Source organism: Melanotaenia boesemani, chromosome 12 (assembly GCF_017639745.1).
Source record: "Melanotaenia boesemani isolate fMelBoe1 chromosome 12, fMelBoe1.pri, whole genome shotgun sequence".
Lineage (NCBI taxonomy): Eukaryota > Metazoa > Chordata > Actinopteri > Atheriniformes > Melanotaeniidae > Melanotaenia > Melanotaenia boesemani.
In genome coordinates this window covers 5,144,549-5,166,671 of record NC_055693.1, presented here as the reverse complement: position 1 = coordinate 5,166,671, position 22,123 = coordinate 5,144,549, and the positions used below count along the sequence as shown (strand labels likewise).

At 40.5% G+C, this 22,123-nt stretch overlaps 1 protein-coding gene across 14 annotated transcripts in view; it reads right to left on the bottom strand.

Moving 5' to 3' along the window:
* Nucleotides 1-10,138: 10,138 nt before the first annotated feature.
* The window catches only part of caska (calcium/calmodulin-dependent serine protein kinase a), a 135,933-nt gene continuing 123,948 nt past the window's right edge, over nucleotides 10,139-22,123 (bottom strand). For 10 of the 14 annotated variants that reach the window (XM_042001171.1, XM_042001178.1, XM_042001176.1 and 7 more), the window contains 7 exons: nucleotides 21,917-22,113; nucleotides 20,905-21,020; nucleotides 14,471-14,551; nucleotides 14,317-14,397; nucleotides 14,028-14,230; nucleotides 13,868-13,951; nucleotides 10,139-11,627 (listed from right to left, as the gene is read on the bottom strand). In XM_042001171.1, the coding sequence (XP_041857105.1) occupies nucleotides 11,451-11,627; nucleotides 13,868-13,951; nucleotides 14,028-14,230; nucleotides 14,317-14,397; nucleotides 14,471-14,551; nucleotides 20,905-21,020; nucleotides 21,917-22,113 (939 nt within the window). In that variant the 3' untranslated portion in view covers nucleotides 10,139-11,450. The remainder of the gene's footprint in view (nucleotides 11,628-13,867; nucleotides 13,952-14,027; nucleotides 14,231-14,316; nucleotides 14,398-14,470; nucleotides 14,552-20,904; nucleotides 21,021-21,916; nucleotides 22,114-22,123) is intronic. The other 4 variants (XM_042001173.1, XM_042001180.1, XM_042001186.1 and 1 more) reach the window with 1 other exon arrangement.

The following is a 22,123-nucleotide window of genomic DNA, read 5'->3' as shown; positions in this document are numbered from 1 at the left end:
TAGACAACTGGGGAGGCTGGATGCTTCGCCTCCTCCCTGTGATTTAGCATCACTCTCATGCAGCTGTTTTTATCTGGAACGCTGCTGAAATGTAACAGAGAACATGATCACCCAGACGGTCTCTTTTATCTGGGTCATGGTGCAGATGATGGACGTGTGTACTGTCGTAATCTTACTCTTTCATGTTTGGTGTAAATAAAAAAAACAGATTAGTGTTTCTTTAGTTTCTTCTCTTAACAGTGCTACTGAAATTTCTTCCATTTTAAAGTTGACCTGTTTTTACAGGCCAGATGTGCATATTAAATTGGTGTGTAACTAAACCCATGCAAGGATATCCACCCACATTTGCCCTTACACTGCCTCTGCAGGTCACCTTCATTTAGCATCTTGAAACAACATTGGATTTGTAGAAGCATATGGCCTACGTATGTGCATGCACATTCAGCATTTGCACCATTTTATATTCCACTTAAATGATCTGTGCAGGCGTGCTAACGGTGAGGACCCTGTTTTTAGAGGAAATGTTTAATTATGCAAAAGAAAACATGACCCCATTTGATATTTTGAGGTAACATTTCAGATTAATTGTGGTCATTTAGTGTTTGCATTCTCGAAATGTTGTTAGCAATTTGTACAGAAGGAAAGTAAAATTGTATTTCAGCAAATTAGAAGTAGTCACTTCATGAAGTCTGTGAATTACTGGTTTGCTTCCCTCTCATTTAAAATGGCTAAAAGGATAAAAAAAAAACCTAACATTTCCAGTTTCAACCATATCGGTTACAATTTAAAGACCAACTGGTTGCACAGTGAAGAATTTAGCAGTTAATTAACCAGATTACCGTTACGAATATGAAGAGACCAGATATAGATAAAGAAGAAAATCTGAATGAATTATGTTCCATAAATGTACCCGTTTAAATGGCTGTCAAATCTAAAAATAAATTAATAAATATTGTAATAAAAAAGATAAACCAGCAGAAAAAAATGATAAATTAATTAAAAAGATATGAATTTAGAAAAAAAAAGTTTTTGCTAACCAACTGACTGTTTTCCCCCCCAAAGTTTTACCCTTTTATAATCATAAAATCCAGAAATTATTTATGAAGAACATTAAAGAACAATGGTTGACCAAAGTGCTGTACAACAAATAATATAGTACAAAATTACACTAATATATAAACGTGATGGTGTGATAGAAATTTACATAAAATTTACATTAATTCTCATTGACAGGAAACAACATATTCAGTGATTTATTGAAGCATATGCAAACACCAGAGTCTGGTCAATTCAAAGGAGCTAGAGATTCAGTATTTGGTCTGAGCAAATTTATTCCTCAACACATCCTGGACCCTCTTAGACCAGCTGTCTTGTAATTTTTTCAGTCTTCAGAAAAAATTCACCAGACTTCTTGAAGGACTTTCCAAAGCTCTTCTTCTGATGTTGGCTGCCTTTTGTTTTGTTCTTTGTCCAGTTTAGGGCTGCATGATATCAGGAAAACATGCAATATGTTTTAACTGTTGAAAGCTATGGAAGCCCATTTCCGTCACTCTGATGAAAAAAAAAAACGTAGTATCTCATAATTATGACTTAAGTATCTCATAATAATGAGATACTATCTCATTATTATGAGATAGTATTTCATTATTATGAGATACTATCTCATAATTATGACTTAAGTATCTCATAATAATGAGATACTATCTCATTATTATGAGATAGTATTTCATTATTATGAGATACTATCTCATAATTATGACTTAAGTATCTCATTATTATGAGATAGTATCTCATAATAATGAGATACTTAAGTCATAATTATGAGATAGTATCTCATTATTATGAGATACTATCTCATAATAATGAGATAGTATCTCATAATTGTCCTAACAAGATGGCGCCGCGCGAGTGGCAGCCTGCAACAGCAGCTCCTGCTCACCGTTGAGCTTTTTCTTACTTTTCCTACTTTTAAATTATTTCTTTCTCTTTGCTCTTATTTTTGCTCTTGTGTGCTTTTAACTCCTCTTCGTCATGCACACAAAACTTGCGGAGTTAGCGCTGGTGGCTCTTCTGGTTTTTGCCCTTTTCACGGCTGTGTCCGGAGACCGCACGCGGAGTCATGGCTCCATTGTTTACAGCAGGGATCAGCTGTTAGCCCTGCGCAGCGCGCCGGTGCTATCTGTGGAGCGGCCCGATGTTCCCCCCGAACTGAAGAGGAGGAGACGGGGACGCCGGGCCGGAGCCGAGCGCCGCGCTAGGAGGAGACGTTACCGGCCCGTTCTCCCGTCCATCATCATGGGGAACGTAAGATCTCTAACCAACAAGATGGACGAGCTGGCGGCGCTGACCCGGCACCGGCGTGAGTACCGGGAGAGCAGCCTCCTGCTGTTTACTGAGACGTGGCTAACTGCGCTGGCTCCGGACACGGCTGTGGAATTGGACGGATTCACGCTACTACGGGCAGACAGAAGCAAGGAGAGCGGTAAGAGGAAAGGAGGAGGGCTGGCAGTGTTTGCAAATGATAGATGGTGTAACCCTGGGCACATCACTGTTAAGGAGCAGCACTGCTGTAAGGACATTGAACTGTTGGCTGTGAGCATGAGGCCCCACTACCTGCCGAGGGAGTTCACTCATGCCCTCGCTGTGGTGGTGTACATCCCCCCCTCTGCTAACGCAGATGCAGCCTGTGATGTCCTGCTCTCAGCAGTGAGCAGGCTGCAGACACAGCACCCTGATGCCCTCCTTCTCATCTCTGGAGATTTCAATCATGTTACTCCACCCTCCTCCTCACTGCCCAAATTCACCCAGTATGTCACATGCTGCACCAGAGACAATAAAACACTGGACCTGTTTTACGCCAACACCAAGGAGGCATATCATTCACTCCCTCTTCCTCCCCTGGGCCGTGCCGATCACAACCTTGTGCACCTCCTGCCTGTGTATAAACCTTTTGTGCACAGGCAGCCTGCTGTCACCCGCACCGTTAAGAAATGGTCCGAAGAAGCCGAGGAGGCCCTGAAGGACTGTTTTCACACAACGCTGTGGGGTGTCTTCAGTGATGCCCATGGGGAAGACATCGACAGCCTCACCGACTGCCTGACAGACTATATTAATTTCTGTGTAGAAAACACCGTACCAACCAGGACTGTACGGAGCTTCTCCAACAGTAAGCCCTGGATCACCCCAGACATCAAGGCTCTCCTGAAGGAGAAGAAGAGAGCCTTTCAGTCCAGGAACAAAGAGGAGCTGAAATTTGTGCAGAGGGAGTTGAGGAGGACGATCAGGAGGGGGAAGGACAGTTACAGGAGGAAGATGGAGTACCAGCTGCAGCACAACAACATCCGTGATGTCTGGAAGGGACTGAAGACCATCTCGGGCTACAAGGAGCCAAAGTCCCAACGGGTGGGAGACCAGGGCAGGGCAAATGACCTGAACTTATTTTTCAATAGGTTTGATCAGGCACCCGCTCTTCCATCGACCCAGTCTCCTCTGCTGCAAACCCCATCAGCTTCTACTGCCTGCAGCTCCGCCTTACCCCCCTCTCCCTCTCTTACAATCTTTGGCTCACACACCTTCACTTCACACTCTGTCCCGTGTGCCCCTCCCCCATCAACACCCCCCTGCTCTGGTCTGTCCTTCACTACATACCAGGTGAGGGAGGCCCTTAAGAAGACCAGGGCTAGGAAAGCTGCAGGTCCGGACGGCATCAGCTCCAGGCTCCTGAAGTCCTGCACAGACCAGCTGTGTGGGATCTTTGGGTACATGTTCAACCTGAGCCTGAAACTGGGGAAAGTGCCAAAGTTGTGGAAGACATCCTGCATCGTGCCCGTGCCAAAAACATCGCACTCAAAGGAGCTCAACGGCTACAGGCCAGTAGCTCTGACGTCACCTGATGAAGGCGCTGGAGAGACTGGTCCTCGCACATCTGCGTCCGATGGTGAGCTCCTTCATGGACCCGCTGCAGTTCGCCTACCAACCTGACATCGGGGTGGATGATGCCATCCTCTACCTCCTCCACACCTCTCTCTCTCACCTGGAGAAGGCTGGAAGCACTGTGAGGATGATGTTCTTTGATTTCTCCAGTGCATTCAACACCATCCAGCCCAGGTTGTTGGTGGACAAGCTGCAGCTGGCTGGGGTGGACCATCACCTCACCTCCTGGATTCTGGACTACCTTACCCACAGACCACAATTTGTGAGGGTGCAGGGCTCTGAGTCGGACCGGCTTCTCTGCAGCACGGGTGCACCGCAGGGAACGGTTCTGGCTCCTTTCCTGTTCACCCTCTACACCGCGGACTTCTCACATAACACACCATCATGCCATCTGCAAAAGTACTCTGATGACTCTGCTGTTGTTGGCCTCATTACAGATGGAGACGACAGGGAGTACAGAGGACTTATTCAGGACTTTGTGGACTGGAGCCTGCGGAATAACCTCCAGATCAATACCAGCAAAACCAAGGAGCTGGTGGTGGATTTCCGCAGGCATAACAACTCTCCACCTGTACCAGTGAACATCCAGGGAATGGACATCGACCTGGTGAGGTCCTACAAGTACCTGGGTGTTCACCTGAATGACCGTCTGGACTGGTCGGACAACACCAACGCCCTGGTCAAGAAGGGCAACAGCAGACTGTTCCTGCTCAAGAGGCTGAGGTCCTTCGGAGTGCAGCGCCCACTCCTCAGGACCTTTTATGACTCTGTGGTGGCCTCAGCCATCTTCTATGGGATAGTCTGCTGGACCAGCAGCATAATGGACAGAGACAGGAGGAAAATGGACAGACTGGTGAGGAGGGCCAGTTCTGTCCTGGGATGCCCCCTGGACTCAGTAGAGGTAGTGGGAAATGAGAGGATGACTGCTAAGCTGTCATCCATGTTGAACAGCCCATCCCACCCCCTCCAGCACACCCTGACAGCTCTGAGCAGTTCCTTCAGTGAGCGGCTGCTTCATCCTCGCTGCGTGAAGGAGAGGTACCGCAGATCTTTCCTCTCTCATCTCATAATTATGACTTAACTATCTCATTATTATGAGATACTATCTCATAATAATGAGATACTATCTCATAATTATGACTTAACTATCTCATTATTATGAGATAGTATCTCATAATAATGAGATACTATCTCATAATAATGAGATAGTATCTCATAATTATGACTTAACTATCTCATTATTATGAGATACTATCTCATAATAATGAGATACTATCTCATAATTATGACTTAACTATCTCATTATTATGAGATAGTATCTCATAATAATGAGATACTATCTCATAATAATGAGATAGTATCTCATAATTATGACTTAACTATCTCATTATTATGAGATAGTATCTCATAATAATGAGATACTATCTCATAATAATGAGATACTATCTCATAATTATGACTTAAGTATCTCATTATTTTGAGATACCATCTCATAATAATGAGATACAATGGGTTTTTTTTTTCGTCAGAGTGACGGAAATGGGCTTCCATAGAAAGCTGCTATGCTCTGACAAATAATACTTGATGCTGCTTTGATGTTTTCTTGTACAGAAGTTTGAGGGTTTTGTGAGTGGAACTCTAAAATCTCCAAACAAAAATAAATTCACTCAGTAACACATTCAGATCACATGCAGGGATTTCTTTTGACCTAAAGTCTAGAGATAAAATAGAAAATTATTAGTCTTTGCAAAAGCTATATCCATGCTGCTGTCCATGTCGGCAGATACGAGGAAACGAGGACTCGCAGTAATGACGGCAAGATGGCGCAACACACACACACACACAACCTCAGTTTCCTGTTCTTAGCTGACAGGAGGCCCCCGGTGTGTCTTCTGCTGCTGTAGCCCATCTGCTTCAAGGTTGGATGTGTTGTGTGTTCAGAGATGATGTTCTGCAGACCTTGGTTGGAACCAGTGTTGATTAAACTTCCTGTTGTCTTTCTATCATCTCCAACCAGTCTGCCCATTCTCCTCTGACCTCAACAAGACATTGTGGTCCAGACACCTGCTGCTCACTGGATGTTTTCTCTTCTTCAGACCATTCTCTGTAAACTCTAGAGATGGTTGTGTGTGAAAATCCCAGTAAATACTCAGACCAACAACCATGCCACGTTCAGAGTCACTTCAGGGCCTCTTTCTTCCTTGTTTTGATGCTCAGTTTGAACTTCAACAAGTCGTCTTCACCATGTCTACATGACTACATGACATTGAGTTGCTGCCATGTGATTGGCTGGTTAGATATTTGTGTTAACAAGCAGCTGAACAGGTGGATGTAATAAAGTGGTTGGTGAGCGTACTGTTAGATCAGACTTGTCCCATTATAAGGTCCAGTTTTGTTTTTTTTGATGTGGCTGTAATATGTTTCTGTATTTATAAATTTCAGGATTCTTGAATTGTGAGACTCTGTGTTGGCATCACTTCTAGTTTTGTACCAATAACTCCACACAGGAGGTTATTTGGTTTGTCTGTTAACAGAAAACACAGTGAAGAGATGTAGTAGAGCCCAACAAGGTGGTGATCCACTTTGGATGCTCATCTGCTTATGGATCCTTTTTCTTTTTAAACTGATCCTCAGTAGGTTGTCTTGATGATTTAAAGTTCTGAAAGCGTCATCTTCTTCATCAATGAACATGATCAGTACATTTCTTTCTGCAGCTCTGTTGTATAATCAGGATTATACAAAGTCAACCTGTCTGATTTCTATTAAAATTAGATGTTTACTGGCAAAAGAAGAAGCCATTAGACTTAAAACTGCAAAATGAGACATTTGCCAAGAGGTCTGTTTTTCTTTTGCATTTCCTCAATACTTAACAAAACCATCAGCTCGTTTGCTGTAGAGACGTCTGTTTTCACTGTGAGGTTTCTGAAAAGTCAAAGCAAAGCTGTCCTCTGTCAAAACTACCTCCCTGTTTTCCACGTATTAATTGTGCGGGATTATGTAGTAACGATGAAACGCAGTGTTCAGGCTCGGGTTCATTCTAATCACTCACTTGCATTGATTGAAATCCCAAAATGCAGTGCTTCAGTCAGAGGTTGGCTGAGTGCGCATTCAACTGAAACATGTCAGCCACAGGACTGGCTTACAGGCTGGTTTTCAGCGTGCATGACTGTCTTTTATAGAGGTTCTCGACCTCCGTGTGTTAGCAGCCCTGAGATTACTTTGTTGTAACTGTGTTTTTATTCCATTTACAATCTTTACTTGTTGGCTTTTTATGGCTGTTGGGAGCATTTCATCAGTTGGTCTTCAGTTCTGTTGTTGGGGCTTTTAATAGCTATGAGTTGGCTGTTTGTCTGGAGGACCAAACTGTGTTAATGGCAGTCTGAAGGTTATGAGGAATATTTGAAGAATGACTTACCTTTGTGGGGTTCTTTTTCTAGGCGTTAATTGATTGGAAAGTTAAAATCTTTGAGACATGATATCAGCGAAAGAAATATTTCCAGAATGATCCCCATCATCCTGATTAGAAAATTTAACATCTGAATATTTTATTTATGTAATTGGATGTTTTTCAGTAATTTCAGGCTACTTACAATTAGAAATGTCACAATTACAGTCTTTTTTGGTATGATTATTGTCAAAGAAACATCACAAATTTACAATAATCACAATTATTATGAGTTAATTTCCCAAAACTATAAATGTGTAAAATGACATGAACACCCTTTAAAGTATAGGGCTGCAACTAATGACTATTCTGATGGTCGATTAGTCAGCGACTATTAAAACCACTGGTCGACCAATCGGATTATGTTTCTCATAATTATTAAATGGATCTTATTCCACTTTCAGCTTTGAAATCTTGCATGAGGTTGTTAAGTAAGTCCAACGTTCCTCCTCTTTAAATGTTTGAGCATTGCAGACGTACTTCCGTGGTACACAAGGTCCGCTTTACAAATCTCACATGTATTTAATTTATTTTGTAAGTTTAACATGAAGTTATTTCAGACTTATTTTATATATCACATACTTTGTCTTTGTTCCGTGTACAAGTTGTGCTGATCTGCCGTTTCGGTTCACACATGATCTTTTAGGCAAGACAAATTTATTTGTATAGCACATTTCATGTACATGACAATTCAAAGTTCTTCACATAAAACAGTAAACATTACAGCAGGGTGCCGGAAGCAATAACAAATGCATTTTAAAAAAAAACATTAAAAGAAATAAAATTAAGAAAAAACAAAGAAAAAGCTAAAATAAAAAAGATAAAATGCAAGAAATAAAATTCCAATGTGGGGAAAGAGTATTAAAACATTTTTTTAAATTCTGGCTTCAAAGAACTAGATGCAGATTTGGACTTTTTAAATAAAAACTAGTGAAATGCAGCAGAGAACAGGTGGATCTTTAACCTGGATTTAAATAAACTGAGTGTTTCAGCTGATCTGAGGCTTTTATGGGAGTTTGTTCCAGACATGTGGAGCATAGAAGCTGAATGCAGCTTCTCCATGTCTGGTTCTGACTCTGGGGACTGATAAGAAACTGGATCCAGATGACCTGAGGGTTCTGGTAGGTTCATACTGGGTCAACAGGTTTCTGATGCATTTCGGTTCAGAGCTTTGTAGACCAGCAGCAGAACCTTTAAGTTTGTCCTCTGACTAACAGGCAGCCAGTGTAAAGACTCAGAGCTGGACTGATGTGGACCACTCTCTTGGTCTGAGGACTCGAGCAGAAGAGTTCTGGATAAGCTGCAGGTGCAGATTTTTTTTAGGTAGAACTGTAAAAAGATTTTAATGAAAGTCATGATATTGAGTAATCTTTACGATTAATTAACCGTGTTGAATACTTTGATTGTGTATTTAAATAATCGTGACATCCTTACTTGCCTCTGTATTTGGTCCTGGGTGACTGTTCAAGAACAGAAAACTTGGTTCTGGGTCTTGAGGTGGCGAGAAGACTTAGTTTTGGCTTGTTTATGATTCATGAGAAACTTTGTGGCAGAGCGGGGTTGCACACGTGTGTGTTGTATATACTGTACTTTGGTTCTTTCTCACCGCCTCGACCAGCTGTTCATTAAAACTTTCCATTCAACCTTGTTGGATCTTTTACATCAACAGAAAAGCAGAAATAAAAGTTTCCTAGAGGTTCTAAAAGCAGGATGGGAAGTAGAAACTATTTTATTTTTTTTTACAAGCCATCCCATTCCCTCTAGTTATGCTGCTATGTGACCCCAGCACATACGACGAATCCAGCAGCCGCTTTGTGTGTTGCTGCTTCTTGCTGCGGTGGCCTGATGATCTGTATCTGCTGACACAGCTGGCTGGAGTAATGACATGAGCCAACACTTACTAATAAGGCATCTTGTGTGGTGAGCTCAGTTATTCATGCTAGTTTAACATCAGTGCATAAATGTAAACAATTCTTTGTCTGACAGAAACTGCTTTAAAACACTAATCTGGTCTGTTTAATTTTTATTTTCTGGTCACAATGTTGTTCAAATAATGTGCCATTCACAATACCTCCCAAATCAGTCGATTACTCTCAGCAACATGGCAGCCTCTAGTCTCCAAGTCTGTTTCTAATAACGAGCGTAGCAAACGTTAATCGTTAGCACCATTAACACATTTAGAAAATTCTGATTGTTAGTCCAACACTGAATTCATCCAACTTAACATGATGTCCATCTCTCTGTCCTGTCCTCAGCACCGTCAGCTGGTCCAGGCAGATGGCTGGTCTTTCTGGGTCTGGTTCTCCTGGAGGTTTTCCTTCATGGTAAGTCATGTTTTTTTTTTTTTTTTATCTTTTCCACCCACCCCTCTTTCTGTGCTTGCACAGACTGGATAATTGAAGTAAAGAGAAGATTCAATGCCATCTGCAGGCTTCCTTAGTTAGGCAATTTATAATTTATAATTGGGTCATAATCGGACTACAATGAAATGGACTGTCTGTAAAGAGCCTTGATGAATGCTGTTAATTGAATTGCATTGAAATTTAACCTGATTTTCTTTTATTTTAACAGGCTGGAAACGACTAAACTAACCATATACGGTATGTAAAACCTTATCAGTGCAGTGCTTTGATTCATCAGAACATATACAGAAATGAAACAGATTTTTTTCTCTCTCCTGAGAAACAGCTGTTTTAATTAACTGGAGTTGCTCGGATTGGAAGATGTTGGGAAAAGAGAAAATGAAGAGCCACTCAAGTATGTTTTTTCCAACACACGAAAGGAAATGTATTTAAAAAATTAATTTCGAAGAACTCCATCATTGCAGAGCCATTTACACATGGGGCAGTTCATCAGTCTGTTGTATTCACATATTGTGGTTATTCAGTTGCACACACTGTCGCCTCTTGCTGCAAAGTCTTCACCTTTGGATGAAGTAACGTTTACACTTGCTTTGCATTTAGTTTCAAATCAACATGAACATTTCATCTCTGGACTTTTAAACACTAGTACTCCTGGACATCACATTTCTGAAATGGCAAATGAGAGATCAGGCATTTTTTTCTTATTTATTTATGTATGACAAATCAAAGAGGAAAAAAAAATAATCAATACTTTGAATTTTTTTTTCTTACAAACACATCTCACTTACATGGTCGATCCTGCTATAAATCTGTGGTTTAGAAATGTCACCCGAAACTCAAGGGGATGTGCACAGGCGTCGAATCAACGTCCAGCTCCATCATTGTTAAGGTTTTGTTTTTTTTTTGCCACTTCTGACTTGGTTGAGTTTATTTTTTTAACTGGAATGTTTTTAATTTTTATGGATATTTTAGTCTTTTCTTTCTTGGAGGGTCACAGAGGGACACTGGGAACAATGACTGACAGCATGGAAGCTCGCAAATGTTCACATGCATGATAACCTCATTCAGATTTATAAAACATGTATGAATTCATTTAGAAGAGACAGTACCTGGTAGGTGCATGTGTGGGGAAATACTGCAACTGTACCGAGGGATAACAGGATAGACGAGAGGGAGTAACCCAGCTTTAAAGCTTAGAACAGGAATGAATGAGGGATGCTGGCAGGATCTACAGACGAGAAGACATTGCAGTGTTTGTGTGCTTTTACCTAAAAAAAGAAAAAAATCCACTGACATTGTCTTAGTAAAAGGTGGTTTATAACACCCAGCAGGACTACAGTGTGATTGGGGGGGGGGGCTTGGAGTGCACCTACATGAAAGGACGGGACGCAGTACTGTCTCTTTAAAACAAACATCTACAAAAATGTTGCCTTCTAGCTAGTACAGACATGACAATATTCATTTTTTGTTTACTCTGATTTTATACAACACTATGACTAGGTCGTCCGCGAGGGCCAGAGTCCGACGCTGAGCTGTTTCAGGTTGTGTGCAGCGTAAAGGAGGATTTCAGGTGAATGCTGTGGTTGCTTTCACAGAACACCGAGGGGTTTGTTCATAGAGTGCAGTGTAGAGAAAAGTTCCCATCACGTGGTCTGAAGAGTTTTTGTTTTTTTTTAAGAGAAAGAGTTTGGCCACGCTGCTGTAGCTGGTCAGTAGACCCAGGACACGGGGACCCACTGGCTGGTGGTGCACACCACCTCCATGGACTCCTCCAGGTGCCTGATGGTGTCGTCGATCTCATTGTTGATGATGGTCATGTCGAAGTAGTGGGCGTAGGTCTTCTGTAGGATCTCCGACTCTTTCTGCAGCCGCTGCAGTGACTCGTCCTGGAGGAGGAAGACGTAATGAGGAAGGTTAGAGACTCAGAGAAATGAGCACAAAGGGTACAAGGCTCACCCAAATACTACGAGATGAATTATCCAAGTTCAGAAAACGTAAACGTGTTCGTTTGAGTGAAATAATGATAAATTTAATTTTACTAGACAGACCAACACGTCCATGCAGTGATGATGATGATGATGATGCTCTGAGCTTGCTCCACAGGTCCTGTTCTCAACTTTAATTCAGGAACAAGCTGGTACAAGGGCTGAAACCTTTTTTTTCTGTTAAAGGTTGATTACTAGAATTTTAATTTACCATTTTTTGTCATCTATTAAAGTTCTATTTAACTCATCACTTCCGGTCTGTATAACCTAATCTGGTAAATGAGAAGCATGTTTGTTTGATGGCAACAAGAAGTCACTGAATCAACAGAGCAATGAGAAAAGGGACAGAGCGAAGGAAAGAAGACACAAAACGTCAAAAAGAGCCAAGTAAGGGAAATATTTAAATTAAAACCAAATGAAAAGACTGTAGAGTTCATTCACTGTAAGGCCAAGCTAGCTTTAGCAGAATAAAATATTGGTAAGTTTTTAAAGTATAGCTGAAAGTTCCAGTCAAAAACAGAATACAGATATTAAGTAAAATATAAGAGATGGAGACTCCCTTTAAAGAGAATCAAATATATATAATATTATGGTTAGATGGAACAAAATAATGTTCTTTAGCACTTTAATATTCTGTATGTCAAAGTTTCATTTCTATAGTGTTGTCCCACGAAAACATAATGAAATATTTGCAAAAATGCGAGGGGTGTTCTACACAAGATTTTAAAGCAAAAAGGAAAAAGCTTATCCGATTGACTGATGACAGTGATTGATTATTAAAATAATTGATAGCTGCAGTCCTAGCTAGTAGCAACAAAAATAACCACCAAACAGGACGTTTAATATGTTCAATTCATTGTTTAACTGGCTGCAAATTTTTATGTCAAACTCTCAGCTGTTCTAGTCTAACATAAAAAGCTGATATGAGCACGTATAGCAGAGTGAAACTACTACTGAACTCTGGCTGAGGAAGGAAAACAGACACGCTAATAGAAACATCGAGGGAGCTAATGGGAAAAAACACGTGATTTCAGACTAACTGTTCATGAGGTTTTACTTACTGGCAGCGTCCGACACCACCTGGGTGTCTGAGAGGAAAGCCAACAAACAAACATGCAGCATGCAAAAATAAACAAGTGCAGAGAGGAATGAGACAAACACACGTATGTAGCGTGATGGAGGAGCGTCACTTCACATCGGTAATTAATAAAATATCACCAGTTTTATTCCAGCTGAAGTTATCAGAACCTGCCAGAGTATAAAATGTGTCCTTTCAAAGGTTTTCTGTCACTAACTGGAAAAACCGGACAAAAAATTTTTCTTTCATATTTTTCATGTTTGGAAAAAAAAATAAATAAGGAACAAGTGATTAGATTTTGGGGGTGATCCGGATCACCGCCTGGATGCAGGAATTTTTTCTTCTAGATAGGAGCTCTACTGGCAAAATGATCCCAAATTAAAAAATAAAGCCCACAATCATTGGCCAAGAGAAAAAAAAATACAATGGCTTGGTGGTTTTCAAGTTTTTAGACATTTTTTCCTGATTTTGTTTCTGTATTTATTTAATTTCTGTTTAACTGTTAAAACAGGCCCCAATTATACAGCGAGGCCCAGTAGTAAAGCAGGTTTTAGCCAGTCAGTAAACATAGTTTGGAAATCAATTTTTTCCACTATTTAAGTGCCTAAAGACATTTTCACATTACACTAAATTCATAAATGGTCTCTCCAAAGGTTACTTATCATTTCCTGAATTTAAGGAAAAAGTTAAATTTCCCAGGACCTCTACCTAAAACATCCAACCAATCTTAGTTATTCTAATGTCAAAGGTCTTTACTTTGATTCACGGAGCCTCTTTTCTTGATGTCAAGGCTCACATCGCTTTAAATCCTTCACAGCTTTATATGAACATTTCTTCTTTTAGCAAACATCAGCTATTTTAAGTTTTGAATGAAATACACATTTGTTAAGAAATATCCAACAGCAGACCAAGGTATGTGAGACAAAATCAAAGTTAATGGTTCATAATGAACAAACATGTTGTTGGTGTAAGAGAGAGGATTCCAGTCATTTTTAGTCTTTTCATAAGATGCGGACCATCACCAGCTGTATCTTTGGAGCGGCCATGTCTTGTGTTTTCCTACCTCATTGATGCCTGGCGTGATGGTTGGTGCAGCGATGAAGATGACGTAGGGGGCAAACTCCGCTGTCCGGAGGACCTTCAGGGCCTGATGGATAACAGGTGTAAATGGTCAGAATGCCCTCATAGTCTAACGAGTACAACCTCCTCACACACACACATACCTGAGGTTCAACATCCAGTATAGCAACCAGTCCCTGTTGGTGGATCTTCCTGATGGTTTCCAGCCGCGTGCCATACATGGCGTCCTCGTGGCTGCCATACTCCAGGTACTCGTTGTTGCTGATGTCCTGCATCATCTGGTCGTGAGAAACGAAGTAGTAGTTCTTCCCATTCTCCTCATCCTTCTTTGGAGGTCTGGTGGTGTCTGCAGGACCAAGAATCAGACACAGGAAGTTGAGGATTTATACTTGCTGATGTGCAAGTATGAAGACTTTCCATGACATGTCTTACGTGGGATGGGGTAGGCAAATCTGTCGGGGTGTTTGGTTATGAGTGTGTTCTTAATGTGTCTTCTTCCCACACCATGAGCGCCTGCAGAAGACACACATCTGGTTAGTGAGGTCATTTATTGAGGAATAGATCAATGTTTCTTCTCATTACTCACCTAACAAAACTAGTGTTTTCCTCTTAAAAGCAGGAAGCTTCACAACCTCCTCATACGTGACGAGATCTAGTTGATCAAACACTGGAGGTGAGAAAAGATGAATGATTAGAGGATGTAGGGAGCTAGGAAAGCTGGGAAAGGGGGGGGTCTAAGTGAAGAAGCTAAAGAGTCTAACACTTCTGGTTACTATGAGGTGAAAAGAAAAGGCAAGTTTAAACTGGGAGGAAGTTATGACAACACGGGAAGTCCGTGTTTGAGGTGATGCTAAATAAACAGATATTTTCCTGCACTGAGATTACTGGAACTTATCGTAGAAAATGTTTCATAAGACTTCCTGTTCCTGGTCGTAAAAAGGACTACGTCTGACGTCCTGCTTATCCGATCAGAAAAATCCAAATTCAGTCATTTCTGTTTACCGCTGTCACCCAAAAAATGTTTTTTTGAGCAAAATTAAGTTTTAGATATTTAATGGTTTAATTTCAGTCAGATTGTACATATGGAAGCTTTCTAATCTACTTTCTTGAAACAGAAGCTTGTTTCTGAATCTGTTTCATGACACTGGTGTGTAGCAGCAGGAGAAATGATCAAAGGTTGCAAACCATACAGCACACTGTCTAATTTGCACAAATACATATAAATGTAATGTTTAGATTCCAGATCATAAGTCCAAAGGTTTTTATCATGGAAAAAACATATTAAATAGAGAGATTATTGCAACTGGGAACAGAAATTTTACATTCTCAGATTGTAAAATAAAAGACCAAACTAAAATCAAGAACCAATGACTGTGAATGGGTCCTGTGCTGGACAACAAAAAGCATTCAAACACACTGAAGAGACCTGAAAGAACTGAACTAAGTGGGTTAGCTTGTGGATTTAAAGCCAATCAGAATGATCTTTCAGTGACAGATCCAACACTGGATGAACCACTGGCGGTGGGTTACACAGCAAAACAACAAAAACACAGATAAATCATCATCTAATCGCATGGATACCATTCATAAAGTGGTTCTCTCCAACATTTCTTTGGTAATTTAATAAAAAAAAAACAGCTGGTGGGAAAGTTTGTTATGATTTTGTGAGGTCGGCTCACAAGTTATAAACCGCCTGATGAGATTTCTGGTACAAAACATTAGAAATAAATGTATTTTTTACAAGCTAGGCAGTGTGCTTCTTACATACAGAACAAAACATACAGGTCAACTGTTGGGACTTCGTGGAGTCCTAACATTTGTCGGTGTGTAAGCAGAGCCTAAAATAAATGAGGTAAATTACGGGTCGTCTGTACACAGCGTGTCTCATGTCAGAGCTGATCTCTGTACAGTTTGTTCCCAGCCTCTGAAACATGAGCCACCATCACAGGCTGCTGGCAAGTGAAATACAATCCCCACAAGTCACTGGATTCTCCAGTACAGCAGGCAGCTGCTTCCCTGACCGACAGCGAATAAATGTTTACAAAATATTCAGTAATAAATCACGCTGAATGTGTTCGTCTCAGAGACTTGTGTGTTGGATTAGTGGGCCTGTTTGTTTGTGAGCAAATTTCACCCTACAGGGGTTAGGAAATGTGTTAGGATAAACACAGCACACTGTCTCAGACAAGCTAGGCTACACGGTTTCATTTATGTCTCAGCCTTCTGTTGCTGCACAACAGAAACAAAAATGAAACACTGGCAGTGACAGCTGGTCTCATCTACAGTCAATAAAGAAACAGAAGAAGTGAGGAAGAGGAGCTGGTCACTGTCACTGGTTGTTACTTACATGCAGAGAGGCCGTTCAGTAGGAGAAAGCGAGAGAGATGAACAGGAGGGGTCATAACATGGTAGGTTACAACAGCAGAATTACAAAACGTTACACCAAAACAGCTAAAATACAACAGCTGTGGAAACGGACAAAATACTGTTATTGCTGCTACAGAGCATATTTCCACAGACTGTTGATGACTCAGTGTGTGGGGAGTCTGGTAACCAGCAGAGCCTGACAGACAACACTCAGGGCTAACAACATCAGAGAACAACTTTGATTATTTCCCAGGGATAAAATATCCTTATCAAGAAAAAAGGAATCGCTGCTCATTAATGGATCATCTGTTTTTCTTTTCTGTGAATTTTGATCCCAGGAAATAACCAGATGTTCAACTGTCAGGCAAGTTTGATGAATAAAGCCACTGCAGACTCCTTATCAACAGTTTACATGACAAAGGGATTAAATCACATGGTTCTGAATCTCATGCATTCACTGATCAGAACCGCATGCTGCTGAATATTCAGGCAACCTTTAAAGAATAGCTTCACTACTCAAATTTGTCTAAACACAGTTGTCACATGCTCCTTCGCACATTTACAAAGGTTTATTTCCTCCTGATCATAATTTCCCTTTCTTTACATCCTTTTCTAATGTGTGTTTATTGGTAATGATGGAGAAAACCTCAAGTTATGCAAAAATATTTTCATAAATTGACCAGAAGCCGTTGTTATCTCTTACAACAGCTCTTTCACAATTTCCTCTTTTTCTTAGTTTTTCAAAGCAATTTTCTTCATTAGTATTTAGTTTGAAGAGCTTGTGTTTCACAGAAGCTTCAGTTTAGAACAAAATTTTACACAAAATATTAGGGCTGGGTTTAAAAAAATAGATTTATTTATTTCTCTGTCTTCTTTCCTGTAGATGTGTCAGATCAGATTATTACAGTAATCTGATTCAGGGCCGGTTCTAGGAATGCATACATGAGGGGGCAGGCATAAATTTGAAGGGGGCATTATGAGTACATACTTCAGCATTTTCTTGTTGTTGTTTTTTAAGTGTTTCTTTAACGGAACTGTGCTGTTAGTGGAGTCCAACTTCAAAGAAATGGATTGCACTTTGTCAGGCCTCTACTCTAAGACCTGTCCAGCTTGGGTGTCCCACCTGAAACCAAAGCTCCTGCTGGTATAGCTCTTAGAGTCACTGAGGCACGCAAACCCCCTGACCACAATAAGGTGGCAATCCCTCAGGGGGGGAACAGAAAATATCAATAACAAAATGAAGTAAGAAAAAAGAAAAGAATGATCCATTATCAAAGCTTTAACAACCAACAAAATAACAATTGCCCTATTGGACAGCCATTAGATGTCTAAGCATTTTGAATAAATTTGAAACTAATAACAGTAAACTCAACTATCTGTGTGTTTGTTTCTGTCTGTATATAGACCATAATGATTAAAGAATCATAACTATCAAGCACAACAATAACAGAGCAAAAAATTAAACCCCCTACCAAAATAAGGCAGTGAACCTTCAGGGGGAAATAATGATAATAATAAATGAAAATGAGTAAAAACTAAATGATCCTTCATCAAAATTTTAAGAACCAACAAGGCATACATGAAGCTCTGAGCTGAACTGCTGAAAGCAGCGGGAATGTAGAGTGAAACTTTCTGTTATTTTTTTCTTCAAACTAGCATGCTGAACTAAAGGCTGGGCGGAGCTTGAGGGGTCTCATATGCGCAGCTCGTTTTCCCTCAGTCTAGTACCGAGGAGGCAGTCACATCTATGGCCCGTGCGTGATTGATCACTGCTCCTACTAACAGGCGTAGACACGTTTAAATAGAACAGAAACAAACCCCAGTTGACAGAATAGATGCAATAAATACGTCTGTTATTATAAGTATTTATTCAGTATCGCTACAACACATTTAACAGAGCTTTACTCTATAAGTTTTACCGCTGGAGCTCAGCAGCCGCTCTCTCTACGAGGGGGAGAAATATGACACCGCAAGATCAGGCTGTATGTCAACTCATTTGCATACTAAACACTGATTGGTTGTTTTCTGTGGTGGTGGGAAGGACTTGTTGAAGACAGTACAATGGATCCTGTGAAGCTCCGACACACAGAGTTCAGTACAGAGGGGAGAGAGCGTTTGGAGAGATTTGCCCATTTCGGCGCATTTGATTGAGGGGGCAGAATATTTGTTTGAGGGGGCACTGCCCCCTCTTGCCCCTGCGTAAAGCCGGCCTTGATCTGATTACTCCCAGATAACTGATTTTGATTGTCAGTGTTTTGTAACAAAAAAAGTTACCTGTGAACGTCTTTAATATTCAAGAAAAATAGGTAGTGCTACAAAATTAGCTGTAAATGATTTGATATCAAATCGAATTTAATCTAAATTGAATTGAAATAGGCTGTTGTGAATCAAATCGATTCAGAGAAGTAATGACGGTACCCAGCCCTACGAAATATCTGGTGAGCAGGAGGAAACAGACCTTTAGGTTCTGTAAACAGATGCTGAACTCTGTCAGCGGGGGGATGGGTCACATGGGTCGACAGACGTTTGAATGTACATATACCCACCCTGTGTGACTATCTCTGCAGTGGTTACTCATTTACATCATGCATTTTCTAACCTTAGTTTTCCTACACTGTCTCTCACATCATTACAGACTACACGTCTTTCTCGCCTCAGTCCTGTTAAATAACCTGAATCCACAGTTTGGTGACAGTTTCTGCTCTGTTAGTTTACAGAACATCAGGAGACCAGTTCTTGGTTCTGACAAAGCAGATGGTTCTTCTGGACCAGAAGGAAGTGAAAAAGCTAGACTTTGATACAGCACGTGCTGCTGGGTTTCTAACTAGGAGCAAACATATGACTGAGCTCCGTGCACGTTTCTGAACAGGACACCTGAGCTACCACTCACGTTTACTTTAACCTTTTACGACCTGATAACCGTCTGCATGGCTTGTGCTCATGTTTAGAGCCTCGTATCTTTATTTAAACAGGAGATAAAAAATAATGCTGTCACAGTTCATTTTCTTCTGTGATTTTGTCAAAGTTTGTGTTTCTTTCATTATAAAACACTTCCAGTTAAATTATGGTTGAACTATGACCTCATTAACTTATAAGCGAAGTAGTAAAATAATTAGTAATTAACTTTTTATTATTAAAAATGTGTTTTTTTTTTTACAAACAATATTTTACTTTTACATATATGGTCATGCTTTTTTTTATTTCCTAATCATGTTACTTTTAATTTATTTCATTCTGATAAATTCTTCAAAAATATTTATATAATGTTTTCATGTTTCTGTAATATAAATATATTATAAAAACCTATCAATCATTTTCTTTATTTTTTTCATTGTTGAGACAAATCTGGTAATTACAATTTATATATATATGATATATTTTATATAGTAATATGTAATAGGTGTCTACCATTTTAGAAGCTATTTTGCAGCTTCTAAAATGGAAATATTTTTAAAATAAGGAATGCAGGATTCAGGATTATTCAGGAATCTTCCCATTTAAGCCTAATTTATGCTCCCTTTACAAACATCAATAGGTACGTGTGTTATACTTCCATGCATCCTGTATGTTTGCACGCTTGTTAATAAATACATCCACTAGAGGGCAGTGGAGAGTTCGGCGTTCACCTCCAAGTTCACACATCTGTTTCAGTCAATAACAAACATATAGACGGTGGAGGAGATCATGATTTATGTACCAGATTAAATGTCCTTAAGTTTTCCCTTTTATGCCAAGGTTGCCAACTTGGGTCCTTGGATCCATTTAATTTGAATCAGGTGTGCTGGTGCAGGGAAACATCTAAAACCTGCAGGACAGCAGCTCTCAAGGACCAGAGTTGGCCACCAACGTTCTATGTCTAATCTCAAAATATAAACTTTCTTCGGAGAACAAGACTTTTTGTATTAGTTTAAAACCTTCAACTTACAGTAATGTGCTGTACGTGCAGCTTTGCAAATGAGAGTAATGGAAGGAAAATTAAAACAGGAAAGAGGAGCTTTGGTCCCCTGAAGAACAATCAGTGCGTACGTCGTAGTTATTTTATTTTTATTCAGTTAGGAGACTTTCTACATGCTTCACTCATGGCCAACTGATTAAAGAATTAGCAGATTAGAAAACAGTCCAACAAAGTGAGATTTTACCCCTCAGCACCTCAGTCTGGTCACAGAGCTCAGCACATGGCAGATATTTGAGTAGAGAATCTCACTGATGTCCAGACGTAGCTAAACATAACTGCTGCAGAGCTTCATCTGTATTTTACATCATGCGTAGAAGATGAATTGTAAAATGGTTTACTAAAACACATGCTCATTATCTGGTGCTGTTTGAAACTACTAGTAATTCTGGAAGAGATGCTGGCTCAAACCTCGTCTGTCTCCCACATTTGCCCAAATCCCCCCTATGCTCATCTAAGATTTCTGCTTCATTGGCAGCTTTTCCTTCATTCTTGGCTGTGCTTCTGCTATTAGATCTGCTTACATTCAAGTTCCACCTACACAAACAGACAGACACACACATGCTCACACACTTAAACTCGTCTAAACATTATGTGTAATACATCCACGCTGACTGACGCCGAGATGTCTGCAGCATGCGGTTTTCAGTGCACATGCACGTGACTATGAGTAAGGCCGTGTGTGAGTGTGAATGATGTACCTGCGTTGTGCTTTGCCAAATACTTGTCTTTGTACTGCTTCTTCTTCTTGCCAAACCAGGTACAGCTGGCCTGCTGCTCCTGCTTGGTCTTCTCCATGGCGATGCATGCCACCCGCCTGCCACATAAACAGTGTTGATTGAATGGTTTGGAGTCCTCCTTTGGCCAATCACAATCACGATGACATCACTGTTTTTTTTTACTTAGTGGATAAAGAAACTTTTGCAAAGTTTCGTTTCTAGACATCAGTGTTTTTTCTGGAGGTAATGCTGGTATTCTAACAGGTAGAACATCACTTTTTCCAACATGTTAAATTTTTTTAACTTGTTAGCGCGGCAGCTAACATCAGTGAATAGTGTGTTAACATTAGCCTACATGTCACTCAAAGCCAATCATTTTGGGAAGGATATCTCTACTGCTTCCATATTATCTGATTTTAATTCGTGTTGTCGTAGAAAAAAAAGAAGGAAAGAAAAACACACACCAGTGTCTGGTTTAATGAGCGATTGTCATACCTGCTCTAGTGGATCATCTAACATGGCGGGATGCAGTTGGAGTTAGCCTTATGCTAACTTAAGGAAGAAGGTGGTATTTAAATCGTGCAGCTTTTAGGGGTTTAGTATGTAACCTTCTTTATACTGTCTGAGTTTGTAGGTATGTCAGGGCAGAAAGACAGCGTGATACAATAAAACATGGAGGGGGGGTTTGCAGAGTTTCTCAATTAAAATAAAATCAATAAAGTATGGAATATTGTAAAATTTGCCTGTATGTTGGTGTTTTTGAGCCAAATAAATAAGAAAATCTAGATGAACTGAAGAATGTTGATGCTGCAGACACTGAAGTTGTCCAGAAAATTAAGTAGTTTACATAATGCAACATTTTCCTGTACCTCAGTCTTGTTCACAATATTTTAACCAGCTCCTGAAGTGAAGCACTTCGTAGCTTTGTTATTTTTATTTCAGTGGAAACGTGGCCGTTTGTCTTCCTGCCATCATCCGTCAGTGTCATGCTCACCACTCCTGCAGCTCTGGCGACGGGATGAGGCCCGCCGTGCCGTTCTTCGTGTTCTCCAGCTTGCCCTGCCACCAGTTGTGGTCGTCCTTGGAGATGATCTGGATGATGTCGCCCACGCGGAAACGAATTCCCGCCTCCTTGCAAGGGATAAGTTCATCTTTGGAGGGGTCATATTCAAATTGGGCCCTCACAAATATCTGAGAGTGG